General features: G+C 49.0%; 3 protein-coding genes across 8 annotated transcripts in view; 1 reads left to right on the forward strand and 2 right to left on the reverse strand.

The window, feature by feature from the left end:
* Positions 1-17,792, forward strand: part of LOC144597821 (retinoic acid receptor RXR-gamma-A) — a 146,867-nt gene extending 129,075 nt beyond the window's left edge. For all 5 annotated transcript variants that reach the window (XM_078407447.1, XM_078407443.1, XM_078407446.1 and 2 more), the window contains 7 exons: positions 36-215; positions 1,080-1,240; positions 5,487-5,616; positions 7,391-7,523; positions 9,030-9,121; positions 10,260-10,365; positions 11,845-17,792. In XM_078407447.1, the coding sequence (XP_078263573.1) occupies positions 36-215; positions 1,080-1,240; positions 5,487-5,616; positions 7,391-7,523; positions 9,030-9,121; positions 10,260-10,365; positions 11,845-11,992 (950 nt within the window). In that variant the 3' untranslated portion in view covers positions 11,993-17,792. The remainder of the gene's footprint in view (positions 1-35; positions 216-1,079; positions 1,241-5,486; positions 5,617-7,390; positions 7,524-9,029; positions 9,122-10,259; positions 10,366-11,844) is intronic.
* On the reverse strand, positions 16,545-20,918 carry LOC144597822 (uncharacterized). The gene is made up of 2 exons (XM_078407449.1): positions 20,633-20,918; positions 16,545-18,596 (listed from the first exon to the last, which is right to left on the reverse strand). Exons 1-2 carry the CDS (start codon positions 20,886-20,888, stop codon positions 18,250-18,252), a joined length of 603 nt encoding a protein of 200 aa, XP_078263575.1. The 5' UTR covers positions 20,889-20,918; the 3' UTR covers positions 16,545-18,249.
* Positions 20,919-24,805: 3,887 nt separating this feature from the next.
* The window catches only part of mrps14 (mitochondrial ribosomal protein S14), an 80,312-nt gene continuing 77,128 nt past the window's right edge, over positions 24,806-27,989 (reverse strand). The window contains exon 3 of one of the 2 annotated variants that reach the window (XM_078407452.1): positions 24,806-27,262. In XM_078407452.1, coding sequence (XP_078263578.1) covers positions 27,080-27,262 — 183 coding nt within the window. In that variant the 3' untranslated portion in view covers positions 24,806-27,079. The remainder of the gene's footprint in view (positions 27,263-27,989) is intronic. The other variant, XM_078407453.1, reaches the window with a different exon arrangement.

Consider the following 27,989-nt stretch of genomic DNA (forward strand, 5'->3'; position numbering starts at 1 on the left):
ACACGGGTCCTGACGACTTGCCTCACTCGTTGCAGGGAAGCACTACGGGGTGTACAGCTGTGAGGGCTGCAAAGGCTTCTTTAAACGGACTGTGCGCAAGGACCTCACCTACACGTGCCGGGACACCAAGGACTGCATGATCGACAAGCGGCAACGCAACCGCTGCCAATACTGCCGCTACCAGAAGTGCCTGGCCACTGGCATGAAGAGAGAGGGTAAGTCCCACCACAGCAGCAAGACCACTGGCAACTGGGACAGAGCAGAGTAACGCTCCTCCTACACTGACCCATCACACACTCACAGGGCAGGGATAGGTTGGGATACAGAGTAAACATCCCCCTACACTGTCCCATCACACTCTCACAGGGCAGGGATAGGTTGGGATACAGAGTAACGCTCCTTCTACACTGTCCCATCACACTCGCACAGGGCAGGGATAGTGGGATACAGAGTAACGCTCCTCCTACACTGTCCCATCACACACTCACAGGGCAGGGATAGTGGGATATAGAGTAAACATCCCCCTACACTGTCCCATCACACTCTCACAGGGCAGGGATAGGTTGGGATACAGAGTAACGCTCCTCCTACACTGTCCCATCACACTCTCACAGGGCAGTAATTGAAGGTTAGATACAGGGTAAAGCTCCCTCGTCACCTTTCCATCACATATTCCCGGGGCAGGGATGGCACGGGTTAGATACAGAGTAGAGTGTCAGTAAGCAGACAGGACTGACCAGCAGATAGAACCCGAAAAGCAGGAGAGCCACAAACTGGGAGCAGCCAGGGTGAGTGTGGAGAGGTCTCCATTTTCTAGGCACTATGGGCATGTGAGATCAATACACCCCTGCTCCCCCAAGGGCTTGTCCTGCCTCCCTGTGAGTTGTTTATGGGGTGACCTGGACCCTGAGTGTTAGCAGAAGGACAATGCACGAGGAATGGGAGCAGGATGGAGCTGGCAAGTGTGGGGAGAAGGGGGTTGAGAGCCACAGGGTGTGTGGAGGTGGGTGGGCGATGTGGGTGAGTATTTGTGGTCGGTGTGATTCCTCTTCAGTGTCGGTCCTGTTTCCCTTCCACAGCCGTGCAGGAGGAGCGGCAGCGGGGCAAGGAGAGGAGTGACAACGAGCTGGAGCCCAGCAGCAGCATCAATGACGACATGCCCGTGGAGAAAATTCTAGAAGCAGAGCTGGCTGTGGAGCCAAAGATGGAGACGTATGTGGACGCCAGTCCGGGAAATTCGGTGTGTAGTACAGAATCCCTTCCACCTCTCTTTCCGCTTAACTTAAGGACAGGTGGATATTTGTGCCATTTAGTTGTTATGTGTTTTATTCAGACTCTCGTCCTGTCTACCACCACCCTCCTCTGTCTGGATGGTCTCCTACCATCACCCTACTCTGTCTGGGTAATCTACTGTCTACCACCACTCTCCTCTGTCTGGATGGTCTCCTGTCTACCACCACCCTCCTCTGTCTGGGCGGTCCCCTGTCTACCACCACCCTCCTCTGTCTGGGTAATCTACTGTCTACCACCACCCTCCTCTGTCTGGATGGTCTCCTGTCTACCACCACCCTCCTCTGTCTGGGCGGTCCCCTGTCTACCACCACCCTCCTCTGTCTGGGTAATCTACTGTCTACCACCACCCTCCTCTGTCTGGATGGTCTCCTGTCTACCACCACCCTCCTCTGTCTGGGCGGTCCCCTGTCTACCACCACCCTCCTCTGTCTGGATGGTCTCCTGTCTACCACCACCCTCCTCTGTCTGGATGGTCTCCTACCACCACCCTACTCTGTCTGGGTAATCTACTGTCTACCACCACCCTCCTCTGTCTGGATGGTCTCCTGTCTACCACCACCCTCCTCTGTCTGGGTGGTCCCCTGTCTACCACCACCCTCCTCTGTCTGGGTGATCTCCTGTCTACCACCACCCTCCTCTGTCTGGGCGGTCCCCTGTCTACCACCACCCTCCTCTGTCTGGGCGATCTCCTGTCTACCACCACCCTCCTCTGTCTGGGTGATCTCCTGTCTACCACCACCCTCCTCTGTCTGGGTAGTCTCCTGTCTACCACCACCCTCCTCTGTCTGGGTGATCCCCTGTCTACCACCACCCTCCTCTGTCTGGGTGATCCCCTGTCTACCACCACCCTCCTCTGTCTGGGTGATCCCCTGTCTACCACCACCCTACTCTGTCTGGGTGATCTCCTGTCTACCACCATCCTCGCCTGTCTCAGCCGGTGCCAGCACTCACTGCTGGGCACAATGCCCGTCACCCTGTGTCGGATGGCGGGCTGACCCATCATTGCCTCTATCTCCAGCCCAGCAACCGCTGTCCAAATTACCCTGACCGCTGGGTCGTGACTGCTGACCTGTGTCATGTGCATTGCTGCCCTGATATGATTCTCTTAAGTTCATAAATTCTAGGAGCAGAATTGGGCCATTTGGCCTATCAAGTCTACTCTGCCATTCAATCATGGCTGAGTTATCGTTCCCTCTCAACCCCAATCTTCTGCCTTCTCCCCATAACTCCTAACACCCTTAGAAATCAAGAATCTATCAATTTCTGCCTTAAAAATATCCATCGACTTGGCCTCCACAGCTGTCTGTGGCAATGAATTCCACAGATTCGCCACCCACTGACTGAAGAAATTCCTCCTCTTCTCCTTTCTAAAGGTACGTCCTTTTATTCTGAGGCAATGGCCTCTGGTCCTAGACGCTCCCACTAGTGGAACCATCCTCTCCATGTTCACTCTATCCAGGCATTTCACTCTATTCTGACAATCAAATGCAGAGTGGCCGTTGACCTCTGTTAGAAACCAGGCAGGACCTGGAGTGGTGACGTCTCTGCATTATGTAGACTGAGCATCCTCCATCACTGCTACTCTAGATTCATGCACTTAACACAAGGTCGCCTTAGAGCTACTGGTGGAGAGACTTCCTGCTGTGTGGGCCTGTGGGCTAGGGCAAGCAGGGGAAGCTTTTTATCCCAGCCACAAGGGATTGCAGATTCTGGAATCTTGAGCAAAACACAAAGTTCTGGGGGAATTCTTAAATGTTTAAGAAACATTTGGACAGGTATGTGTAAGAAGGAACTGAAGATGCTGGTTTACACCGAAGGTAGACACCAAAGGCTGGAGATACTCAGTGGGTCAGGCAGCATCTCTGGAGAAAAGGAATGGGTGACATTTCGGGTCGAGACCCTTCTTCAGACTGAGAGTCAGGGGAGAGGGAAACTAAAAGATTGAACAAAGGCTCAGAACAAATCAGAGCCGGCACCGATGGCCAAGGAAAGGTGGGCCGCAGTGGCGTTCAGCAGAACGCACCATGGGAACTACACTCGTCCCCCTGCAGGACCTATACATCAGGAGGTACAGATCCAGAGCAAGCAAGATCATGAGAGACCCCTGCCACCTCAGTAACGGACTGTTCCAGATGCTACGATCAGGCAAACGCCTCCGCTGTCACGCTGTGAAAACGGAGAGGATGAGATGGAGTTTCTTCCCACAGGCCATCAGGACTGTCAACTTTTATAACCCCAGAGACTAAATTTTTGTCTACACTATAGTAACTTATTAACTTTATTTATATGCTGTAACTGTAATTATTTTTTGTGCACAATCCGCAGGCATTGCCACTTTCATTTCACTGCACATTGTGTATGTGTATGTGACAAATAAACTTGACTTGACTTGACTTGACTTGACTTGAGTTGTGGAGCTCACAATGGTCCATTGATGGCTCTGGCAGAGGTGATAACGAAGGGATATATGGATGCGAACAGTGGAACTAGCAGAACGACTAGGGTGGTGGGGGGAGGGGAGGGGGGTTGCGGTGAGAGAGGGAATGCAAAGGTTACTTGAAATTAGAGAAATCAGTATTCATACCACTGGGTTGTAAGCCTACATTTAGGAAGCCTTTAGACAGGTACATCGATAGGACAGGTTATGCAGGAAGGTGGGACTATATTTACTATTCAAAATGCTCATGATCACACAAAGGAGCTGGTCAGAGAGAGTGGTAGAGAGTGTGTGTGTGTGTGTGAGCGTGTGTGCGTGTGTGTATGTGCGTGTGTATATGTGATCAGCGTGTGGCTGCCCCCTGGTGGTTATTGGCCTACTGCCGATCCATTGCACTGACGTTTGCAGGGAAAGGAGGGAGATTTCCCCAGTGTCGTGGTTCGAGGTTGAGTTAAACCATTCACAGGCTCCTCCAGCCCCAGCTTCCAACCCTGTGCACACAGTGTTCAGTGTTGATATATCACGCAGAGTTCATTGAGTGTGTAAACTGCTTGTACATGAACTAGAGGTCTCTGATCTGTGAATGAAAGTCCCAACTAATGTTCAGTCAGCTCGACCTCAGTAAATATTAAAGAAGGAAGTTGCCTTTGGTATCATTACTCTGAAAATCCCAGAGAGCTTTACAGTCAATGGGGTCCTCCCGTAGGAACGTTGCAATGTAAGAAATGCAACGCAAGCTGCCAAACACTGCAATTAGATTTTTAAAAGTCAAGAGTCAAAAGTGTGTGATTGTCATATTCCCCAGGATGAGAACAATGAAGTTCCTACTTGCTGCAGCTTTACAGGCACGTTGAACACAACACAACAAAAATTAAAGGAGGAAAGGGCAGCAGGTACGGGGTGGGGAGAGGTCCCTGGAAGGAGGGGTGAGCAGGGATGTGAAGAGGGGTTTGGGGGAAGCGGGTCTGGAGGGTGGGACAGGGACCCTGAGAAGAGAGTTGCTGTGTAGCTCTGACCACTCCTGTCCCAGTCATTCAACCGTTGCAGACCCCAGCAGAAGCAAGCGGCACAGTGCCTTGACAAGAATGTTTTACAAGAATGATCCCAGCAATTAGTGGGTTAACAAATGATGAGCGTGTGATGGTGCTGGGCTCTGGACAGACAGTGGGTGGTGCTAAACCCGCTGGAGCTTAGGATGATGAGGGGGGGGGCCCTCATTGAAACTTGCCGAATAGTGCAAGGTTTGGATAGAGTGGATGTGGAGAGGATTTTCCACTAGTGGGAGAGTCTAGTACCAGAGGTCAGAGCCTCAGAATAAAACGTTGCACCTTTAGGAAGGAGATGAGGAGGAATTTCTTTTGTCAGAGGGTGTTGAATGTGGAATTAATTACCACAGAAGGCTGTGGAGGTCGACAGCTACTATTTTAAAGGCAGAGATTGATAGATTCTTGATTAGAATGGGCGTCAGGGGTAATGGAAGGCAGGAGAATGGGGTTGAGAAGGAAAGAGAGATTAGCCATGATTAAATGGTGGAGTAGACTTGATGGGCCGAATGGTCTAACCCTGCTCCTATCACTTATGAACTTGCACATTCAGACCCAGAAGGGACTCGGCAGTGAGGCTGCCTGCGCTATTAAAGGAGGGCGAGAAAATGAGGCAAAGTCTGAGGACGGGTCCATGGCTTTGTTTTAGCTTGTGTGATCTGTGGTAACGTTGACTAAAACCACTGTCTGTTCCTTCTCCCCTGGTCCTCCAGTCCAACGACCCGGTCACCAACATCTGTCAGGCGGCAGACAAGCAGCTGTTCACGCTCGTGGAGTGGGCCAAGAGGATCCCTCACTTCTCCGACCTCCCTCTCGACGATCAGGTCATCCTTCTTCGGGCAGGTGAGTGGAAGCTCCGAATCTTCGGCCACCCTCGGCCAGGCCCAGCCTCGCCTAGTGTGCACAGTCACTGACGCATAAGTTCGTGAGTTCTAGGTGCAGAATTAGGCCATTCAGCCCATCAAGTCCACTCCGCCATTCAATCATGGCTGATCTATCTTGCCTTCTCCCCATAACCCCTGACACCCGGACCAATCAAGAACCTGTCAATCTGCCTCTTAAAAATATTCATTGACTTGGTCTCCACAGCCGTCTGTGGCAATGAATTCCACAGATTCACCACCCTCTTGACTAAAGAAATTCCTCTTCATCTCGTTTCTAAAGGTACATCCTATAGCAGGAGCACAAAGCACAAGGGGGAGGGAGGAAAGTGGATGGGGAGACAGGCATGTGAAGAGGCTAAAGGAACAGATTGGAGTCTTATGGTTGAGGTTCCCGTTAACAGAGAGCAGGCGGGAAGAGTTGGCCAGGAGTGCAGAGGGAATGGAAATTAACTGGAGACACAAGAGACTGCAGATGCTGGAAGCTTGAGCATGAAACAAAGTGACAGAGGTTCATGTGCACCTCCTCTAACCTCATCTACTACATTCGGTGCTCCCAATGTGGCCACCTTTATATCAGCGAGATCAAGCATAGACTACTTTAGTATAGTTTAGAGATTCAGCGCGGAAACAGGCCCTTCAGCCTACCGAAGATAGGCACAAAATGCTGGATTAACTCAGCAAGTCAGGCAGCATCACTGGAGATCAACACCCTACTTCGGACTCGATAGAAGGAATGGGTGACGTTTTGGGTCGAGTCTGAAGAAGGGTCTCGACCCAAAACGTCACCCATTCCTTCTCTCCAGTGATGCTGCCTGCCCCGCTGAGTTACTTCAGCATTTTGTGCCTATCTTCGGTGTAAACCAGCATCGGCAGTTCCGTCCTACACCTTCGGTCCACCGAGTCCGCGCCGACCAGCCATCCGCATACACTAACAGCATCCTACACACTAGGGACAATTTACAATTATTACCAAAGCCAATTAACCTACAAACCTGCACGTCTTTGGAATGTGGGAGGAAACCAGAGCATCCGGGGAAAACCCACGTGGTCACGGGAAAATGTACAAACTCCGTACAGATAGCACCCGCAGTTAGGATAGAACCTAGGCCTCTGGCGTTGTAAGGCAGCAACATTACCACTGCACTATCTTGCACCAAATACTTTGCTCGGTCTGCCAAGACCTGCTAGATCACCCTGGTTGCTAACCATTTCAGCTATGCTTCCCGTTCCCACGCTGACCTTCCTGTCCTGAGCATCCTCCATGGCCAGAGTGAGGCCACACCAAACTGGACCAAAGGAACCTCAGATTCTGCCTGGGTAGCTTACTGCCCACTGGTATGAACATTGAATTCTCGAATTTTAGGTAACACCCGTCCATTTTCTTCCCCGTCTCTTTCCTGCACAACCATCCACCCTGGTGGGCACCCATTACCCCCATCAACCTCTCCCCGGATGGGCTGAAGGGCCTGTTTCATACGTTCAGAATTAGGCAATTTGGCCCATCTGCCATTCAGTCATGGCTGATCTATCTTTCCCTCTCAACCCCATTCTCCTGCCTTCTCCCCATAACTCCACACGCCCGTACTAATCAGGAAGCTGTCAATCTCCGCCTTTAAAATATCCATGACTTGGCCTCCACTGGCCTCTGTGGTTTCCATGCTGTGTCTCAAAACCAAAACTAAAAGGTCTTCCTGCTGTGGAATGGAGGCTCACTCTGTGCCTGTGCCCTGCAGGCTGGAACGAGCTGCTCATCGCCTCCTTCTCGCATCGCTCCATCTCGGTGAAGGACGGCATCCTCCTGGCCACCGGGCTGCACGTGCACCGCAGCAGTGCCCACAGTGCCGGTGTCGGCTCCATCTTCGACAGGTAGGGGAACCGCCGGCTGCTCTCCAGTGCCCTTCCCCCTCTCCCCCTCCTTCTCCCCCTCCCTCCGGCTCGCCGCCAGGGTGTTGGGTGATGATGCTTTACCCACCCCTCCACGCCACCCCGTACCCGACGCACCGCCTCCTCCACCCTCGCCCCTCGCCTCAGGCCCATTCACCGGAGTGCTGGTACCCTGTGACACCTCCAGCTAAAGGGCAATGGTTGGGGTAAGGACCCCACACTGTGTGAATTAGCCCTGGTGCAGGGCAGCGGGAACAGGTGGCTGAGTGTGGGAGAGAGGAACGGGAGAGTCATAAGTGGGATTGATGGGCCTTCTCATCTGGGGGCTGGCAGGGAGTCTGAATGTCCTCAGAAGACTTGGTCACTTCAATTAATGGGGTTTTTATTCGTTCAGCCCATGTCTCTCCCTCAGGACACGGGACCCTGCTGTGTACTGTGTCTCTACACACATGAACCTGCTGTGTAACGTGTCTCTACACACGTGAACCTGCTGTGTAACCTACATGTGATCCCGCTGTGCCCTGTGTCAGGCACACTGGGTGCTCTGGTGACCCTGCATTGGTGACACCACACACTTTGCTTCACACTTCATTTCCGTGCATCAGGAAGACCAGAGCCCACTCTGCCACCGGTGTGGTGGAGGGCTCGACAGAGGCTGGGTCCGCCCTGCATCTCTCCCTTCCCTGATGACCTATGTAGTCCCATTGCATGCTGCACTTACCTTGACCACAGTGCAATGCCCATCAGCATCTTGCAGCAGCTTAATCGGGTACGGGAAAGGCACCGAACCACAACACGATGACCTATGTACATTCAGTCCAGCACTTGGTCGATGCGTTTATTTTTCAGGAGACCTGTTGGAGGAGGGAGAGGGGGGGGGAGGGGGTTGGGGCGGAGGTAACAGAAAGCTGGACTACAGAGCTGGTGGTCTGAGGTGACAAGATCCCGGGGTGGGACGAGTGCAGGGATCTTGGAGGGTTTTGGTGTTAGGGGTTAGACAGAGACCTGGGGAGGAGAGGGATTTTGCCACAGAGTAACACATTGTTTAATTTAGTGTAGTTTATTGCCACGTGTACCGAGGTACAGTGAAAAGCCTTTTGTTGTGCGCTATCCACTCAGCGGAAAGATAATACATGATTGCAATCAAGCCGGCCACAGTGTACAGATACATGATAAAAGGAATAACGTTTAGTGCCAGATAAAGACCAGTAAAGTCCGATTGAAGATAGTCCGAGGGTCTCCAATGAGACAGATAACAGCTCAGGACTGCTCTCTAGTTGGTGAGAGGATAGTTCATTTGCCTGATAACTGTCCCTGAATCTGGAGGTGTGTGTTTTCACACTTTTATACCTCTTGCCTGATGGGAGAAGAGGGAACAAAAAAGGTAGCACATTCTGAAATTGAGCCTTTGGAGACAAAATGGCTAAATGAATACAAGGTCATGTACAAATGCAGCTCTGCAACTGATCCTTCTTCCATCTCTAATAGGGTTTTGACCGAATTGGTTTCCAAGATGAAAGACATGCAGATGGACAAGACAGAGCTGGGATGCCTGAGAGCCATTGTTCTCTTCAATCCAGGTACGGCCTGCTCCAACACATTCACAGCTGCCACAGCTTTCACAACACTTTCACAGCGACGGACGAGGAAGGACCACGTGGATGTGAGGAGGCTGCCGCCGAGGGGAGGAACAATGGGAACCCGGCGTGGGGGGGCGCTGTGTGGGAGGGGGATGGACAATGGAGGACCTGGCGTGGGGGGGGCGCTGTGTGGGAGGGGGATGGACAATGGAGGACCCGGCGTGGGGGGGGTGCTGTGTGGGAGGGGGAGGGACAATGGACCCGGCGTGGGGGGGGGAACAGTGTGGGAGGGGGAAGGACAATGGAGGACCCGGCTTGGGGGGGGGGGGGCACTGTGTGTGAGGGGGAAGGACAATGGAGGACCAGGCGTGGGGGGGGGCATTGTGTGGGAGGGGGAGGGACAATGGACCCGGCGTGGGGGGGGGAACAGTGTGGGAGGGGGAAGGACAATGGAGGACCCGGCGTGGGGGGTGGGCTGTGTGGGAGGGGGAGGGACAATGGAGGACCCGGCGTGGGGGGGGGACGTTGTGTGGGAGGGGGAAGGACAATAGACAATGGAGGACCCGGCGTGGGGGGGGGGGGCGCTGTGTGGGAGGGGGAAGGGACAATGGAGGACCCGGCGTGGGGGGGAGTCGCTGTGTGGGAGGGGGAGGGACAATGGACCCGGCGTGGGGAGGGGGCGCTGTGTGGGAGGGGGAGGGAGAGAACAAAAGGAGACCTGACACTTCTAACTTCGTAAGCACCCTCTACGTGGCGACTATTTGCATACCTTGGGTGTGCAAGCAAAGAATTTCACTGACTTGTCACGTGACAATAAAGTATTCAGCTAAGGATAGTGTTAGTGTGCAGGGTGATCGCTGGTCAGTGCAGACGGTGGGTCGAAGGGCCTATTTCCACGCTGTATCTCCAAAGAGTAAAGTCTGACGAGATAGGAGGTTCTTCAGGCAGGATGAATCAGGAAGGGGTTTGGCCGACATAGGTGAGAAGGATGGAGTGAGAAGGCTTTTTTGGTGGAATGGTGTGTAGTGAGACTGAATATAATGATAGTGCAGGTGAAATGTTTGTATCTTGTCTATTCTGTATGCTTGGATTTTAACTGTGACACTTCTAACGTGAATATTTTCAATATCCGGTTTAGATGCTAAAGGCTTATCGAACACAGCTGAGGTGGAATCTTTGAGGGAGAAGGTCTATGCATCACTAGAAGCTTATACAAAGCACAAGTACCCAGAGCAACCAGGCCGGTAAGAAACTCCACACATCTCTGCTTCTCTGTCGCTGTCATTGCTTCTGTGGATGGCTGTATTCCCTTGTTCTTAACATCCCCGCCAATCCTGTTATAACACTGGCATCTACCTCACAGTGCGGAACGTGAGAAAATGCCCAGGTATGCAGGGAAAATCCAATCGGACTAATTACTGCTCAATCAGTCTCGTCTCAATCATCAGCAGAGATGGAAGGTGTAGGTAATAGTTTGATCAGTGACACTGACTCACCAATAATCAACTCATTGAAAATAAAAACAGAAAATGCTGGAAACACTCAGCAGTCTGGCTGAAACAGAAACAGTTAATGTTTCCACTGAAGATAGGCACAAAATGCTGGAGTAACTCAGCGGGACAGGCAGCATCTCTCGGGAGAAGGAATGGGTGACATTTCGGGTTGAAACTCTTCTTCAGGCTGATGAAAGGTGTCGCCCCCAAACGTCACACATTCCTTCCCTCCAGAAATGATGCCTGTCCCGCTGAGTTAATCCAGCATTTTGTGTCTACCTTCGGAATATAACCAGCATCTGCAGTTCCTTCCTGCACAGTTAATGTTTCCGTTCTGATGAAGGGTCCTGAACATGAAACGTAAACTGTTTTTCTCTCCACAGATGCTGCCTGACCTTCTGAATGTTTTGAGCATTTTCTGGTTTTATACCAGATTTTCAGCATCTGCAGTTGTCTAATTCCCTGTCCAAGAGAAGATGCTTGTGGCTGTGGGACATTAGTTATCCCAGCCCTAAGATATCACAGTGTTGACACTTCAGGGCATTGTCCTAGGCCTCATCATCTTCAGCTGCTCATCCACGACCTTCAGTACCATGCCAGGCATTGGTCATCTCCAACAAAGAGAGTCTAACCACCTACCATGATACTCAAAGTGTTACCATCACAAAGTCAGCCACCGTCAATATCCAGAGGATGTGTTTAGGTCCAGGGATTCACTGCATCAAAATAAGGGGTTGGCCATTCAGGACAACAGGGCTGCAGGAATTCAAAATGGAGGCTGGAAGATTTGAAGATATTAAGGGGACTGAGAATATCAGGACGATGTGTTTATCTGTCGGTGATTAAGATCTCACTGAGTGATAGAACAGGTACGAGGGGCTGAATGACCTGCTTCTACTTCATCAGTAGTCCCAGGTTAACAATCTTGCCTAATCAATGCAGTCGGCCTCTTTCGATGCGTTTCAGATTGACTCGGATGTCAGGAAGAGAAGCCACTGTGGTGAACTCATCCTCGGTGTTTAAAGTGTGACAAATTATTTCACAGGCCTCGACCCAAAAAAGTTACTTTCAGACAGCAATTGTACTGATTTGAATTCAAATGGATTTAAAGCATCTGGTTTTATCCCTTGCTTTGGGAGCGGCTGCAGACATTACCGTGGGCTCTCCACCACCAATCTCCATCAGTCTCTCTCGTCACGCCAGCTACTGACGGGAACTTTGTCTCCTCAGGTTCGCCAAGCTGCTCCTCCGACTGCCAGCCTTGCGATCGATCGGCCTCAAGTGCCTCGAGCACCTGTTCTTCTTCAAGCTGATCGGCGACACCCCCATCGACACCTTCCTGATGGAGATGCTGGAGGCTCCTCATCAAATGACGTGAATCCATTTCCCGCGTCACCCCCCCCCCCCCCCCGCCCTCCCTTCCCTTAATGTCAAAATCTGTAAATATGTTCACTAATTATGTGAATAGAACCAAGATAATGCCATCCATCTAACTTGTAAAACAACACTTATTTTGTACCTTGAACAAGCACAGCGTAGCAATTATTTGATAGTTTGTTACAGGGATTTTAAAAGAAAAACACTTAATGGACGAATTTTAGATGAAAGTTCTATTTAGAGACGATTGAATCAGGTTTACAAATCGGTACCTCTCACGCTTCAGTCCTCACTGTCAGCCAGCTCTCCACTGCCTGTCAAAGGAACAGTTTCCTAGGTTCATGTTGCCTTGGGCCCCACTCAGAACCTGAACCTGCAGCACCCTCTCCACCACTGTGATCCATGGATGGTATAAGCTGCAGCCCCCCCCTCCTTCACCTCCCAGCGGGCCAACTCACATTCAGAAAGCACCCCCTTGCAACCCAGTCCTGCTCCACTGAACCGTCTCAGTGCTCAAGACGTTGTCAAGGCTCTCCAGATACCCCTCAGCCACCTTCTATCTGACACTGTTTCAGGTCCAGCTGCCCCTACTCTCAGGTTCAGGGTGAAGTCTTTGAGCTGCTGATTAATCATGAAAGCAGCTTCAATCCCTGCTGTGTTTGATTCTCCAATCCCCCGTGTACTGGGAACAGAGTGGGGTCACTGGAGTCAGTCGGGTGCAGGCAATCGGTAGCGGGATGGAGGGAGCTTGACAAGATGAGCTTAGAGGATGGGCCACGTGTGGAAACACAACTGTGACCACCCTGCAAAGGGAACCGAGAAAGGATTTGAATGGGAAAGGGCAAGGGATGGGTGCTGGAATAAGCAACGCAAGTGGGAGGATTTAACCCCTTCACTGAGACTGTGTGCTGAGCTACACCTCAATATCCCGAGCAGCTTTACGTATCCTGTCATTGCCCGCAGGCCCATTGCCCATTGCCCGCAGGCCCATTGCCCATTGCCCATTGCCCGCAGGCCCATTGCCCGCAGGCCCATTGCCCATTGCCCGCAGGCCCATTGCCCGCAGGCCCATTGCCCATTGCCCGCAGGCCCATTGCCCATTGCCCGCAGGCCCATTGCCCGCAGGCCCATTGCCCGCAGGCCCATTGCCCGCAGGCCCATTGCCTGCAGGCCCATTGCCCGCAGGCCCATTGCCCGCAGGCCCATTGCCCGCAGGCCCATTGCCCATTGCTCATCCTCTGTTGTCCTGAGTGTGCTGATACAACCAAGGAGCTTTTCACTTTGTCACGAAACTAGAAATTACCGGGGTGGTGAGGGGGGGGGGTGGGGTGTCTGCAGTCAGGTTCAACAGGTTTCTAAGGGTTTTCTATCGGAATTAGTGAACCAGTTGGATGTTTGTGACAATCTAACCCTCAGTTACGGCGGTCGTCAGGTTTCTTCACAGTTCATGCTGACCTGGTTAGATTCAACATCTCCTTCCAGGTTTATTAAATGCACGTTAACAGTGTGGAAATCAGTTGTCATCTCAATAACATCTCCCAAATGCACAAGTTAACAAACTCTTATAGTTTCATAACATCTTGAGTGATATTTTGGACTGCAGCCTCTTAAATGTTTATTATATCCCTGTGGGATCATCAGGCACCATGTTTAATTTCCGATCGATTTAGCGTCATCTCACCTTATAGGTGCTATCCAAATTTCCCTGACAACCCACTACCTACATCAGCGCGTTCCCCAATGAAGGCTAGCTAGATTGCTCCCGATGTCCCTGACTCCCTCCCCTTCCCACTCCGCTGTGGTCCAGCTTATCCCTGCACTGCCAGCTCTCGGTCCCCACTCTTATCAAATCTTCCTTTAAAACCCACTGCTTTGGTCAGGGTTTGCGCCCCTCTCACCACCACCTCCACCAAATGTATAACTAAGGATGTTAAAACCATTGCAGCTCAGGCCAAGGCCTTTCAGCCCATCAAATTAGTCCCAACACTTTGTAAGCAACCCAATCAGTCCCACTTGCCTACTGACAATGTTCCCCCCAGTGTCCATCAAGCCCTGAGCCACAGTTCCCACCACCTGTACATGCAGCGATCTCTGGATCATGGTATTGCTGCTTGACCTCACCTCACCTTACCGTCCAATGGCCAGATAACGTACCTGCCTGGTGCTACAGGTGGTGGGGTTAGCAAACACCCACCTGGTGCTGCCACACCTTGCCTGAATCCCCTACCTTCCTTTGCACAGCACAGCTTGGACGTGGAGGCAATCTTATTCCGATGCTCACACATGTACAACCCCAGGTGGACTCCAATCACTGCTGGGTAGCACTGTGGTGCAGTGGGTAGATCCCAGCGAAGTGGGTCCTTTGGTGCTGTCTGTGTGGGGTATCCCTTTAGACTTTAGAGACACACCATGGGAACAGGCCCTTCAGCCCACCGAGTCTGTGCCGACCAGTGATCACCCCATGCACTAACATTATCCTACACACTAGCGACAATTTTGCATCTTACTGAGGCCAATTAACCTGCAAACCTGTACGTTTTTGGAATGTGGGAGGAAACTCACAGGGAGAACGTAAGAATTCCCTACAGACAGCACCCATAGTAGGGATGGAATCCGGGTCTCTGGCGGTGTAAGGCAGCAACTCTACCACTGTGGCCACATCCTCTCCTGAATGCTCCAGTTTCCCTCAACGTCCAGAAGGCCTGCGGTGGTTAGGCTACTTGGCTGCTGTAAATTGCCCCTGGTGTGTAGATGTGATGAATCACCCTGAAGATTCGGGGTAGTGGGGGTGTGGTTGATAGGAATATGGACGGAATAGATTGCAGGGAGTATTAGTGGAGATGCAGGACTGATGTGCTTGTTCTTTGAGCCTGACAAAATGAGTCAAATGTGTAGGAAGGAACTGCAGATGCTGGTTTACACCGAAGATAAACACAAAATGCTGGAGTAACTCAGCGGGACAGGCAGCATCTCTGGAGAGAAGGAATAGGTGACATTTTGGGTTGGACTCTTCTTCAAACTCAGGAGTTAAATGACCTCATAATTTGAAGTATGTAAAAGTGAATGTAGTGGCCCTCACACTGCACTGATCTGAAAAACTTGCTAGACAGTAAGGGATGTGACACTGGGGAACTAAATTGTCTGGGGAAGAGGCAGGAGAATGGGGTTGTGAGGGAGAGATAGATCAGCCTTGATTGAATGGTGGAGTAAACCTGATGGGCCTAATGGCCTAATTCTGCTCCTATCACTTATGAAATTGTTGTATCAAGCTATGAAAGATAACGTACAGAAAGGTCTAATGTATGTCTGGCCTTGATCTCAAGGAGGCTTGAAAATAAAGGGAAGATCCATTCAAGGTGTACAGAACGTTGGTCAGGTCCCACCAGGATTGGTGTAGAGTGGGGCCATACACCAGGGAAACTGGTCCCTTCAGCCCATCATATCCACTCCAGCCACCAGTTGCCCAATCCAGTATCAGCCTGTGGCCTTTTATACAATGATTTAGGGGTCATCCAGATAATTGTGCAACATTGTGCGTGTTCCTGCCTCCAATAGCCCCCTAGGCTAGCAGATCAGAGAGATACTAGCCACAATGAAGGAAGGTGCTGCAAAGGTTGAGAATGGATTGCCTAACCTTACGTTATATTCTTCTGAGTGTGAGTATTTGAGGGGTGATCTCAGTGAGGTGTTTAGGGTAACTAATGTGCTGGATTCCAAGAACTGATTTCCTATGTGGCGGTTTTAAAACTGGTGCTGGGGAACAAAGTGAAGGACAGGGGAAAGTAGAAATCAGCTGTTCATCCAGGCTTGAGAAACCGGAAACACTTCCTCCCCACCTCCCACAGAAAGCTGAAAAGCAGACAGGAATATATGTTAGTGTGTGCCGAGCCAAGGGACGCACAGCAAAGGTAGGAAAATGAAGAAGGTGCATCTCAGCATCAGGGGCAGAACTCCCTTCATTATGAGCCCAGCCATTTTGACTCCACGTCATGAGCTGTTTTTGGACACCAGATGTCAGCTTACAACAATGAACAGCATTTATATAGCACCCCTGATGCTGGAGCACTGCAAAGTGCATCACAAGACGGTTATCAAATTAATTGCCTGACCGTTTAGATGGAAGGGAAATGACAAATCCTTGATCAGAGGGAGATTTATTAGTGTGGCAACTGAATGCTCTTCTGCCTTTTCGCTTTGCCCTTTCCCTTATATGACAGCTGGACTCCCAAGTCCCTTTACCCCACATTTACAGTGGGCCTCAGTGGGTCAGAGAAGGCAGGTGGGATCGCCCGAGTCAGAGGGTTGGCATTGCAGCCCCTTTATGCCTGCTATGCACTGTGCGATACCTACATGGAACCAGGCATACTGTCCCCAGCCATGCACACCCTGACTACAACCTGCACTGCAGCAGAACACACGGTCGCTCCACACTGCGTGCCCAACTGCTATTTTTGGTAATTGTGCTATTGTTCTGCCTGTATATTTTATATATAATGCATATAGTGTCTAGTTTATTATTCATGATTGAAAAGTAATCTCAAAAATAACCCATTGCACCATGTGAAATGCATCTTTGAGTCTGAAGTCTGTATCACACATCTTGCTTCCATAGCCACATCTTTATTGCCAGCATCAAAATCACAGCCAGTAACAGAAATTGAGAAGTCAATTGACAAAGAAATAAACTATGCACTATATACGTGTGTGTGTGTGTGTGTATGTATACACTTATTGTATAGATATACATGCCTGTATACATACATAAAACCTGCTTTGTTTATATTTATGTAGTATATGTAAGAAATAAGTTGGCTGTGAGTAGAAGCTACTCTAGTTCCAGACCGGGAGTCAGTCCTTCATTCAATGCTTGTCCTTGGTTCCCAACTTGTATTCTTTCTGTTGTACTGCCACTGTACAGATTATCTAAGAATAGTTTTCAAAGAAAGGGGCAACAGTTGCAGAGATTTGACATCTATTTTCCCCTTTCACCTGAACAAATGCTTATATTTTTGTACTGTACAAATCGGAGATAATGAGCCACTTGCTGCAAATTAGCTCCAAGACACTGCCTCAATCAGCAGGCACGAGGTATAACATGAAGCTGTACATCACTACATGTCTGTTTGGAGGAGTTTAATTCTGTGCCTGTCTGTCTTTGAACTGCTCTGCAGCATCTATACAGCTTTGGTATAAACGCTCTTTTAGCAACAACAACAATTTAACTCTTTTGTCTGTAATTGTTTGCTTTGTAAATACACTGTTTAAATTCTGCCTTTTTGTTTGCTGTGTGATTGCAAAGATTCCTTCCTTCGGCAGTCTCAGGGGTTATTAGTGACTGCAAACAATCAATTCATTCCACCCACTTACCATGTAACTGGGGGCGGCACAGTGGAGCAGCGGTAGAGTTGTGGCCTTACAGCGCCAGAGACCCGGGTTCCATCCTGACTACGGGTACTGCCTGTACCGAGTCTGTGCATCACACCACATGGACCCAGATAAACATAGACTCACACAAACCCTCAATGTTGTGAAGGTGAATATTTACCCCTGCACCCGGACCGAGCTCTTCCTGGGAGGAGGTGGGGGATTTGAGAACTCTGGTTATTTAAATCTACACACAGATCAGCAACACTGCACAACCTCATTGTCTTTCTGTGGCTGAACGAGAAAGCTGGCATGTCTTTCCTATCCCTGACACGATTCTCCTGCCACAAAGTACTTTTGAAGTAATAATAGCCTTGCTCTATTATACTTGCGTTTGACGATTGTATTTATGTACAGTATTATCTGATCTGATTGGATAGCATTAAAAACAAAGCTTTACACTACCTCGTGACATGTGATAATAAACCTACACCCAAACCCAGGTGGGGCACGCACTGCACGGTGGTGCAGCGGTAGAGCAGCTGCCTTACAGCGCCAGAGACCCAGGTTCGATCCTGAATATGGGTGCTGTCTGAGGCGTTTGTATGTTTTCCCTGTGACCACATGGGATTTTCTCGGGTGCTCTGGTTTACTCCCACACTCCAAAGACATGCAGGCTAATTGGCTTCAGTTAAAAAAAATATTCTAAATTGGTTGATGTGAGAGATTAATGAGAGTTGATCGGGATGCTAGTTGATCTGGAGTATTAATGCTAGTTGATATGGTGTAATAATGCTTGATGATCTGGAGGATTGATGCTGGTTGATCTAGAGTATTAATGCTAGCTGATCTGGAGTATTAATGCTAGATGATCTGTAGGATTGATGCTGTTTGTCAGTTTAGGTCCATGGCACATTCATACCAAGCATCAGGGCCGTGAGTGACAGTGGAGGGGCCAAGCAGGGTGAAGCCAGCCTTGGTGTAGAGGGGCAGGACCTGCTGGTGGCTGATGAGACAGATCCTCTTGGCGGTGGGGCGGGTGTGTCGTACGACCTCCACAAAGTGCCCGAGCAAGCTCAGGGCGATCCCACAGCGGCGCCACGCCTGGTCCACGCACACCGAGTGAATGCAGACGGTTGTCCCTGCGGATTCATGGACTTCCATGGACCTCTTGGTGATGTGGTCTGCGACCGATCGAGTCGCACAAATAAATCCCACCAGCTTTCCGTTGATAAAATTACCTTGAAAGAAATTTAGATAGTCACTTTCAGATCACCGTCCCCATCCCCAACCTTGGAGATTTGGGGCGGCATGGTAGCGCAGCGTTAGAGTCGCTGCCTTACAGCGCCAGAGACCCGGGTTCGATCCTGACTACGGGTACTGTCTGTATGGAGTTTGCACATTCTCCCTGTGACTGCGTGGGTTTTCTTCGGGTGCTCTGGTTTCCTCCCACATTCCAAATATGTGCATGTTTGTTGTTTAATTGGCTTTGGTAAAAATTGTAAAATTGTCACTAGTGTGTAGAATAGTGCTAGTGTATGGCGTAAGCACCTGGAGAAAACCCACGTGGTCACAGGGAGAATGTGCAATCTCCGTACAGATAGCACCCACAGTCAGGATCACACCCAGGTTTCTCACGCTGTAAGGCAGCAACTCTACCACTGTGCCACCCATCAGGGATAGCATCTGGAGAGGGGAAAATAACGGACGGGACTGTGGTGAGAATAAGTTGTAGAGGAATTCATGTTCATAGGCTATAGTAGAATTTGGCCCCTTGAGTCTATTCCGCCATCCAATCATGGCTGATCTCTGCCTCCTAATCCCATTTTCATGCCTCCTCCCCAAAACCCGACACCCGTTCTAATCAAGAATTTGTCTATCTCTGCCTTAAAAATATCCACTGACGGCCTCCACAGCCCTCTCTGACCATTGAGTTCCACAGATTAACTACCCTCTGACTAAAGAAGTTCCTCCTCACCTTCTTTCTAAAAGACCGCCCTTTAATTCTATATGACTTCTGGTCCTAGACTTTCCCACCAGTGGAAACATCCTTTCCACATCCACTCCATCTATGCCTTTCATTATTCTGTACGTTTCAATGAAGTCCCCCCTCAACTTTCTAAACTCCAGCGAGTAGAGGCCCAGTGCTGTCAACCGCTCATCATATGCTAACCCAAAAATTCCTGGAATCATTCTTGTGAACCTCCTCTGGATCTTATCTAGAGTCAGCACATCCTTCCTAAGATGTGGGGCCCAAATTTGCTCACAGCATTCCAAATGCGGCCTGACCAGCGCCTTATAGAGCCTCAGCATTGCATCTGTTTTTGTATTCCAGTCCTCTTGATATAAATGCTAGCATTGAATTTGCCTTCCTTGCTACCGATTTGACTTGCACCAGCTCCTGCACCAGCACTCCCAAATCCCTTTGCACTTTCTGGATTCTCTCTCCATTTAGAAAATAATCTGCGCCTTTATTCTTATTACCAAAATGCATGACTCCGCACTTTACTGAATTTTATCTCCCACTTCTCTGCTCACTCTCCTAACCCATCCAAGTCTTTCTGCAGAGTCCTTGCGTCCTCTACACTGCCTGCCCTTCCACCTATCTTAGCATCCTCTGCAAACTTGGCCACAAACCTTCAATCCCCTTATCCAATATACAACGTGAAGAGAAGCGGCCCCAGCACCGACCCGTGCGGAACTGGCAGCCAACCTGAAAAAGTGCCTTTTCGCGCAACTCTTTTCCTTCTGCCATCCAGCCATGATAGTATCTTCCCTTCAAGAATTGAAAGGGAATTTGACAGCTGGGATTGTTGTGCTTTAAGTCAGTGCAGACTTGATGGAAGTCAAATCTGGGCAAGGCCTACACGGGAGATAGGGCACTGGGAAATGTTGTAGATCACAGGGATCTCAGGGTACAAATAGCAGATGGGCAGAGTGGTGAAGAAGGCTTTTGGCACGCTTCAGTCAAGAAATTAAGAACAGAAGTTGGGGCGTTTTATAAGAGTTATACAAGACGTTGGAGAGGTCGGGGATAAGTGTGCGAAGAAAGCCGTGCAATTTCTCTCTAACCCGAGAGTGTTCTAATTAAGATCTTGACAAATTCTGCATTGCTAACATTGCTAACACTGGCCACCGAATTTAACCCGCCGGCTGCTCGCAAACGCTGACACAAGTTATTAGTAGTGGCTTCCACTCTCCGTGTACTTGCAATGGACAGAATGCAACAGCGCACACACAAATCCCCGAGTTGCAATTAAAGCCCTGTCTCTCTCACCCAGGAACAGCTCGCCCACTTCCCTCTGCCTGTATTCCAGCTTCCTTAAATCGGCCGCTTCCCCCGGCGGAAACCCGGACACTTCCAGAGCCCAGGCGTCGGCTACCTCCTCCTCAGACAAGGTGCAAATCTCTCCCACCGTTTCCATTTTACCTCTTCTCCAAACCCCTGGCCGCAGCACAGTGCTCGATCTATTACAAGAGAGGGCGGTGCCTGCAGTCAGAGTGTACTCCATGCGCTCCCACATGTATAACATATAACATATAACAACTACAGCATGGAAACAGGCCTGTCCGGCCCTACCAGTCCACGCCGACCATTCTCCCTGACCTAGTCTCATCTACCTGCACTCAGACCATAACCCTCCAATCCCCTCTCATCCATATACCTATCCAATTTACTCTTAAATAATAAAATCGAGCCAGCCTCCACCACTTCCACCGGAAGCCCATTCCATACAGCCACAACCCTCTGAGTAAAGAAATTCCCCCTCATGTTACCCCTAAACCTTTGTCCCTCAATTCTGAAGCTATGTCCCCTTGTTGGAATCTTCCCCACTCTCAAAGGGAAAAGCCTACCCACGTCAACTCTGTCCGTCCCTCTCAAAATTTTAAAAACCTCTATCAAGTCCCCCCTCAACCTTCTACGCTCCAAAGAATAAAGACCCAACCTATTCAACCTCTCTCTGTAGCCTAAGTGCTGAAACCCAGGCAACATTCTAGTAAATCTCCTCTGTACCCTCTCCATTTTGTCGACATCCTTCCTATAATTTGGCGACCAGAACTGCACACCATACTCCAGATTCGAAATGGATTCTGTGGATGTACGCCCACAGTTTACCCTGGACGCTCCCCTATGTATACACAGCACCCCCTTGGGGTATCCCCAACTCCATTCTACCCCACTCGCTATTCCGCATTGTCCATTCCACCCAAAAACAAAAGATACCTGGTGGAGTAACTCAGGCAGCATCTGTGGAGAACGTGGACAGGTGAACCTTCGGGTCGGGGCGGGTTCTAGGCCGGTAACTCTACATTCGACGACACACGGGACAACAATAAACTAAGTTCCCCTCTGCACTCCTTTAAAACTCCACAGCACTCCTCTGTGCGCTGACCCATTGACTTCGCTGACCCTTGTACACTACACCGTACACCCAGGATACTTCCTCTCGTGGACCACAGTATTCTCTGGATTCCCTATTGTGCACAGTTTACCATGGCAGTCCCTATAGTACTCTCCACAGTATTCCCTTGAACACTCAACTGAATTCCCTGCACTCTTCCTTGAACACTCCAGGTTTAATTTACTTTGGTTCAGAGAGACAGCATGGAAGTAGGACCTTCAGCTCACCGAGCCCACACCGATCACTGATCACCTGTTCACACTAGTTCTATGTTATCCCACTTTCCCATCCACTCCATATACACTTGGGGCAATCTATCTATATACTAAAACTCTCATTTTTGTTGTTTGTTTGTTCCTGAACTACAGCCAAAACGGTACACGATAGCGCGACAATTTTAGGCCCACCTTTGGTGCTGATGGAAGAAGTTTCATTCAAATCGATGTTATATATTTTAAAGTTATTCACATTTTAAAGTTTAAATCTATCTCCTAGGGAGGGAGGGAGGGGGTAGGAGGGAGGATAAGGAGGGTTGAGGGGGATGGAGTGGGGGAGAGGGAGGAGGAGGAGGAGAGGGGAGAGGGGGGGAGGAGAGGGTGCTGCACCAATGCAGGAGAGGTTTGGGCCCAACGAGTCCACTTGGTCTAGTTTAACTATAAACCCAAACCCATACAGATGGATTGTGGGATTTCTTGGGATGTCTTTGGGAAGCGTTTATTCCGTACACTCCCCCTTGTACACTTAGCAGTAATCCCTACAATTAATTTTATGCACTGCACCACATTCTCTCCCTTCCACATGGTATTATTATATTTTCATATTTCAGATACAGCGCGGAAACAGGCCTTTTCGGCCCACCAAGTCCGCGCCGCCCAGCGATCCCAGCACACTAACACTATTAACACTATCCTACACACACTAGGGACAATTTTTACATTTACCCAGTCAATTAACCTACATACCTGTACATCTTTGGAGTATTCTCTGGGAAATCCCTGTAGTCCATCAGCACTCATATCATATCATATCATATATATACAGCCGGAAACAGGCCTTTTCGGCCCTCCAAGTCCGTGCCGCCCAGTGATCCCCGTACATTACACCCACTAGGGACAATTTCTTTTATTTTTTTTACATTTTACCCAGCCAATTAACCTACATACCTGTACGTCTTTGGAGTGTGGGAGGAAACCGAAGATCTCGGAGTAAACCCACGCAGGTCACGGGGAGAACGTACAAACTCCTTACAGTGCAGCACCCGTAGTCAGGATCGAACCTGAGTCTCCGGCGCTGCATTCGCTGTAAAGCAGCAACTCTACCACTGCGCTACCGTGCCGCCCTCACGGCACACTCCACTGTAATTCCTGAGCCCCCCTTGTGCACTCCACAGTATTCTCTGGATACTAATACATGCCATAATATTTGCAGGGTATACACTCCCATGTCTCCTAAGTTCCCCACAAACACTCCACGGTATTCCCCACTCTCCCACACTCCACGGTATTCCCCACACTCTCCATAAAACACTGCAATATTCCCACTTCTATGCTCTACCTAATTACCTGGGCAATCTTTGCCTTGGTCCCACATTTCTTTTCAACACAAATTATTCACCAGTCTCAGAGCAACCCATCAATCTCATTCTCCCACCTAGGTTCCTGTAACCTTTTCTCTCCCTCTCAATTCTCACACCGTACACCGACACTGAGGGTAATTTACAATGTCCTTGTCCCCGATGACCACCATGTCTTTGAGATGTGGGACTAAACCAGAGCACCCACACAAACACTTATCAGTTTGAAACTGGGTCACTGGAGCTGTGAGGGAACAACTGGCTTGGCTTCATGTTCAGCACAGATGTTGTGGGCTGAAGGGCTTATTCCTGTGCTATACTGTTCAGTGTACTAGTTGCACCACTATGCCTTATATAATTCCCATCCCCACTGCTTATACACCCAATGGTATTTCTTGTAGAAACATTTATCTAAATTCATCTCATTTGTAAAAATCTCTCACATTTGAGGTTGAAGCATGTTTCCTTAGACTTTACTTTAGACTTTAGAAATACAGCACGGAAACAGGCCCTTCGACCCACCGAGTCTGTGCCAATCAGTGATCACCCCATACATTACAACAATCCTACACACTTGGGACAATTTACAATTTTAACCCGATTATCCCAGCAACCTGTACATATTTGGAGTGTGGGAGGAAAGCAGAGCACCCGGAGAAAACCAACGCGGTCACAAAGGAAACGTTCAAACTCCATAGACAGCCCCCGTAGTCCGGATCGCACACAGGTCTCTGGCGCTGTAAGGCAGCAACTCTACTGCTGCGCCACTTCCCACCATCCTTATGGTTTTAAGCTTTGCACATCAGCAACCCATGTTACTTTTGGCGAAACATTTCACAATGTAACTCCCCACCTAAGACCCTCTGTAGGTTGCGGATTGAAGATTTGGATTTGCCAAGAGAAATCCCTCTTTTCCTATTTCTGCAGGCAGGAAAAAACAGTTCCCCCATTTCATTGCCTGTCCTTTCCATGAGTTAAAATAACAACTGGAAAATATTAGATCCAAATAATGATGGGATTGGTTTAATAGGAGGTAGGTTTCACCAGGCACTGAGTCACAAGAAGCAAGATGCTGCCAAGTGAACCTTTGGAACAATTCTAAATGCACTGATTTGTGTTCTAATTGATCAATAAACCATTCAGAGGGACCAAGATGAAGAAAGCTTTTTATAGACAAACATTAAAAACAGAATTGCCCAGGCGTAAGAGTTGCCCATTGATGCTGAAAGCTTCCTTTAGATTAATGAACTGAGCTGGGGACTTTGCTGAAAATGTCAATTTGGATGACTAGAAGCTCCATCCAGAAGGGAATTACTGAGCTGAAGGGACATGTCCAGGCAGTCACTGTGGAATTAGTATGAAAAAGAGAGGAAGCACACCTGGAAAGAAATCAGACGTATCTTAAATTGTTGATAAACAGGTTTAAAATTGAGCCACATTTAAAGAAGGCAAGCAAATTCCAGGGACATATTTTCAGTGAATTAATTACTCCGAATTTGCATTTAACCAAAAGCAGACCTAGAGCACATATGAGTAATGTGCACGTTGTTTTTTTTCCTAAAAAGACCAAAACAAGTAGATAAGCGTTAGAGAAGGCACACAGATGTGCATTCTCTAACTGCGTTTCAGTGGAGCTCACAAACTCTACATTTGATCGAGACCGTCCAGAGAGGATGCACGTTCACATGCAAAAGGTGGTAGCAATGTTGAATATATCTCTGCAAATAACAGTTGATGTTGAGTTCATTGTTATTTTAACTCAGATTTTTATTAAGCATGACTGAAAATGGGACATGGGCGTACAGATAAACCAAAGACAGCCTGATCTTCCCACACGGTCCAGAGGCAGGAGGGCTGTCCATGTGCCTGGTCCCATTTTCCCCCAATACCTGATATCCCACACCATTGGAGCTGCAAGGATGTACGGTAACCCAGACACCCTGTTCCTTTTTTCTCATCCTCTCACACGGATTTCCTTCCAAACCACCACCCAACCCATCCCAATCTGGTTCCATACACCTATCATCCACATACCCAATCTAATGGATCCTCTTTTCCCTTCCCGTACATGTCCCATCTGCCCACCATCCTTCCTTCCTTACCTGGCTCTACTGATTACCTTCATTGCTTCTCAGACTCCAGAACCTGCAATTCTTTATCTCCATTTATCTCCTCCCAGCCTCTGCTGCTTTCTTCACTCATCCCACTCCCCCACTGCCCATCAACCCCTCCTCACCTGGTTCCAGCTTGCCAGCTTTTTATCCCACGTCATCTACCAAATCTCTTCTGTACTCCCTCCAGGACTTTGGCATCCTTCCTACGACTGTTTGCGGGATAACTGTGCAGACATATAAAGGCTTTCCGGAGATGTGAAAGCTACTTCAGACATGGACCAAGCACTTTCCATTTACTGTCTCCAAAATGCGGTTCAGTCAAACATCTTGGAGTTGACGTGTTACTGAAAGCACTCTTTCACATTGAGGGGCTGTACTGAAATCACTCCCCCGTACTTTGAACAGAACGCAGGCAAAACTCTACACCACTAATATTTTATATGGGTCTGAGAGCGTATCGAGTCCAGTGAGTCACCAGGGAAAACAAACATAATTCTGTGCCTTCGGTGGGAAGAATAGGTATGGCCAGCAATCAGAGAAACAGGAAGACAAGCAGCCTTCATAGGTTGGCCAATGATCCATCTGCAATAAAAGCTGACAGAGATAAACTGGCGGTGAACAGACTTTTGCCCAAGGTTCTTTAAAAAAAAAAGTAATCAAATTATGAAAGCAAGCAGATCACCAGTGTTCTTGGACCAAGCTTTATTTGAGTTCCATTAATGTAAGTCCTATCTCTATATGAGCATTACAGAAAACCTACCTGCACACTGGTCAAAGAGCAGCAGAGAAAGGTAGGTGGACACAATATAACCTCTTGGATGTTCAAGGGAGATTTTTAGAGTGTTCTCACAGCAATGTGGCAAATACATTATGATAAGGACCACAGCAAATATATCTCTTCAAATGCAAGGGGTGATATAGTTAAAATGGTCTTGTTTCCCCACATCACAACTTGATAGTTTTATATGAAAATAATATCATTTACTCATAGTTTTAAAACATTAGTTTAGTCATCTTTTAATCATTGAAACAATGCAGGGTCTTAAACCCAGTTTCATACACCTTTGTCCAAGTATTGATGCACAAAAAGCCCCATGAGATTCTGACAAGGAATGACTCCAGAATCTGGTGGACAGAGCAGGAACACTTCAAAACCAGACAAATTAAACCCAAATAAAACTCACACCGTGTTTTTCATAAGTTGGGCAGAGGTAAAAGAGAAACATATGTCGGGTCTTATTGTTTTCCCCCCTCAGTGAAAAAATTTACAACACTGATGTTTCAGGAAATGAAGAGGCTATTTAGGATCAGTCTCAGAAGCACTGCCTCCGTTCGTGTCCTTTTCACTTCAAGGGAGAAGGTTAGGAGGAGTAAGAAGGGTATTGTTCATATTCCATCAAGAAAAGCATGCTTTGAAACAGCATCTTTTTTAACAATATGAAACCCCAAACACCCGAGAGCCTGTGAGGTATTTTTGAGATGCACGCTGCACGTTATGCAGTAATTCAGCTCCCAACTCACTCTCCGGCTCCAGAAACAGTCAGTGCAGTTACAGTGGCTTCAGTGATCAGGTGCCGATTGCTGAGGTCCCGCAGGCAGGCTCCTCGAGCCAAACCCTGCCAAACCATTGGCACCTACCACATGGCGCGCTGGATCCCGGACATCTGGTTGTGATCAGCGAGGTGACGGAACACGATCCGGCTGAGGCGCCATTTGCGCTTGACCCCTCGTGGCCGCGAGGTGAGGACGCAACGATTATGGATCCTGACGGGACAGCTGTCTCTTGGCAGAGCTGCAATCTCCTGGTCGGCAATCTCCTGTGGGAACACACCACCGGGGTGAATAAAGTGCACAGCAACACTGACCCTCACTGCAACCTACATCAAGATCATACCACTGGCCTGGATTCAGTGCAAAATCTGTGCTGGAATGTCATCTCTCCCTGTAGTACCACTCTCCCCAGCCTACAATCCTCCTGATCTTCCTTCTGCCGCTCTCTGGTCTTTTTCTGCGATAACGACACAGTGGCATAGCTGGTAGAGCCGCTGCCTCACGACACCAGAGACCCGGGTTCAATCCTGACCTCGGGTGCTGTCTGTGTAGAGTTTGCACATTCTCCCTGTCACCAAATGGGGTTCCTCCGGGTGCTATGGTTTCCTACTAAAGATGTGCGTGCGCATAGTGTAATTGCCCACTGTAAATTACCCCTATCATGTAGAGAGTGCATAGAAAGTGGAATAACATAGATCTAGTATGAAGGAGTGATCAATAGTCAGGACGGACACGGTAGGCCGAAGGGGCCCGTTTCCACACTGTACGACTTAAATTCCAATTTCCTTCATCCCAGTTCCCTTGGTGTCCCATCTCCAGAGCTCTTGAATTCTGTCCCTGAGCCTCTGTGTCCATTTCCACTTTAAGATTCTCCTTTATCTCCTACCTATAACCTCAGCTAAGCTTTTGATCACTTGCTGGAATATCTCGTGCCAATGTATCAAACTGCGATGAGGAAAAACTTTTTCAGTCAGAGAGTTGTGAATCTGTGGA

The sequence above is a fragment of the Rhinoraja longicauda genome, chromosome 11, assembly GCF_053455715.1.
Source record: "Rhinoraja longicauda isolate Sanriku21f chromosome 11, sRhiLon1.1, whole genome shotgun sequence".
In the NCBI taxonomy this organism is placed as follows: domain Eukaryota; kingdom Metazoa; phylum Chordata; class Chondrichthyes; order Rajiformes; family Arhynchobatidae; genus Rhinoraja; species Rhinoraja longicauda.